Source organism: Hipposideros armiger, unplaced genomic scaffold, assembly GCF_001890085.2.
Source record: "Hipposideros armiger isolate ML-2016 unplaced genomic scaffold, ASM189008v1 scaffold_351, whole genome shotgun sequence".
NCBI classification, from domain to species: domain Eukaryota; kingdom Metazoa; phylum Chordata; class Mammalia; order Chiroptera; family Hipposideridae; genus Hipposideros; species Hipposideros armiger.
Window position 1 is genome coordinate 1405498 of NW_017731701.1, and position 915 is coordinate 1406412.

The 915-nt window shown below is 48.7% G+C and overlaps 1 protein-coding gene across 1 annotated transcript in view; it reads left to right on the forward strand.

Annotated features, from left to right (window-relative positions):
* The first annotated feature begins 293 nt into the window (after positions 1 to 293).
* The window catches only part of LOC109392851 (AT-rich interactive domain-containing protein 2-like), a 9655-nt gene continuing 9033 nt past the window's right edge, over positions 294 to 915 (forward strand). Inside the window, exons 1-2 of the mRNA XM_019661516.1 lie at positions 294 to 514; positions 630 to 910. Coding sequence (XP_019517061.1) covers positions 423 to 514; positions 630 to 910 — 373 coding nt within the window. The 5' untranslated portion in view covers positions 294 to 422. The remainder of the gene's footprint in view (positions 515 to 629; positions 911 to 915) is intronic.

Consider the following 915-nt stretch of genomic DNA (forward strand, 5'->3'; position numbering starts at 1 on the left):
TGACATTGTGAAGAGAGCAAAATCTTATCTACAACTTTTTCTTTTTTACAGAAAAAGCTTTTTGTAAAAGCTGTCAGTTAACAAATGGAATAGCAACACAAAGCATCCACAATTTTCTGTTTTAAAGCATATCTACTACTTTAGCAACTTCCAGCTGAAGGAAGAAACTTTGTTTATGAAGAAAAAATAAGTAAAATATTAATATTTAGTGTGCTGGATTTAGGTCACACCACAATTTTTGCCAATGGCAATTTTACTTGCATTGATCATTTAAAAACCTGTTTCAGACCGCCGGCCCATGACTGAGCCCCGCCGCCGCCGGCCGAGGAATGGGCTCCGGGCTCTGGTAGGAAGCGCAGGGAGCGGGGGGCGCTTTTAAAACACCGATCTGGGTTTTTTTAAAAACCTCCTTTGAAAAAATAATGGCAAACTCGACGGGGAAGGCGCCTCCGGACGAGCGGAGAAAGGGACTCGCTTTCCTGGACGAGCTGCGGCAGTTCCACCACAGCAGAGGGTGAGAGCAGAACCGGGGGGGCAGCGCCGGGGCGAGCCGGGGCGAACCGGGCTCTCCCGCCCGGGCCGGGCGCGGGGTCCCGGCTGACAAGTGCGGGGCTTTCTCTCTCCCGCAGGTCGCCTTTTAAAAAAATCCCTGCGGTGGGTGGGAAGGAACTGGATCTTCACGGTCTCTACACCAGAGTCACTACTTTAGGCGGATTCGCGAAGGTTTCTGAGAAGAATCAGTGGGGAGAAATTGTTGAAGAGTTCAACTTTCCCAGAAGTTGTTCTAACGCTGCCTTTGCTTTAAAACAGTATTACTTGCGTTACCTAGAAAAGTACGAGAAAGTTCATCATTTTGGGGAGGATGATGATGAGGTACCACCAGGCAATCCCAAGCCACAGCTTCCTATTGGTGCA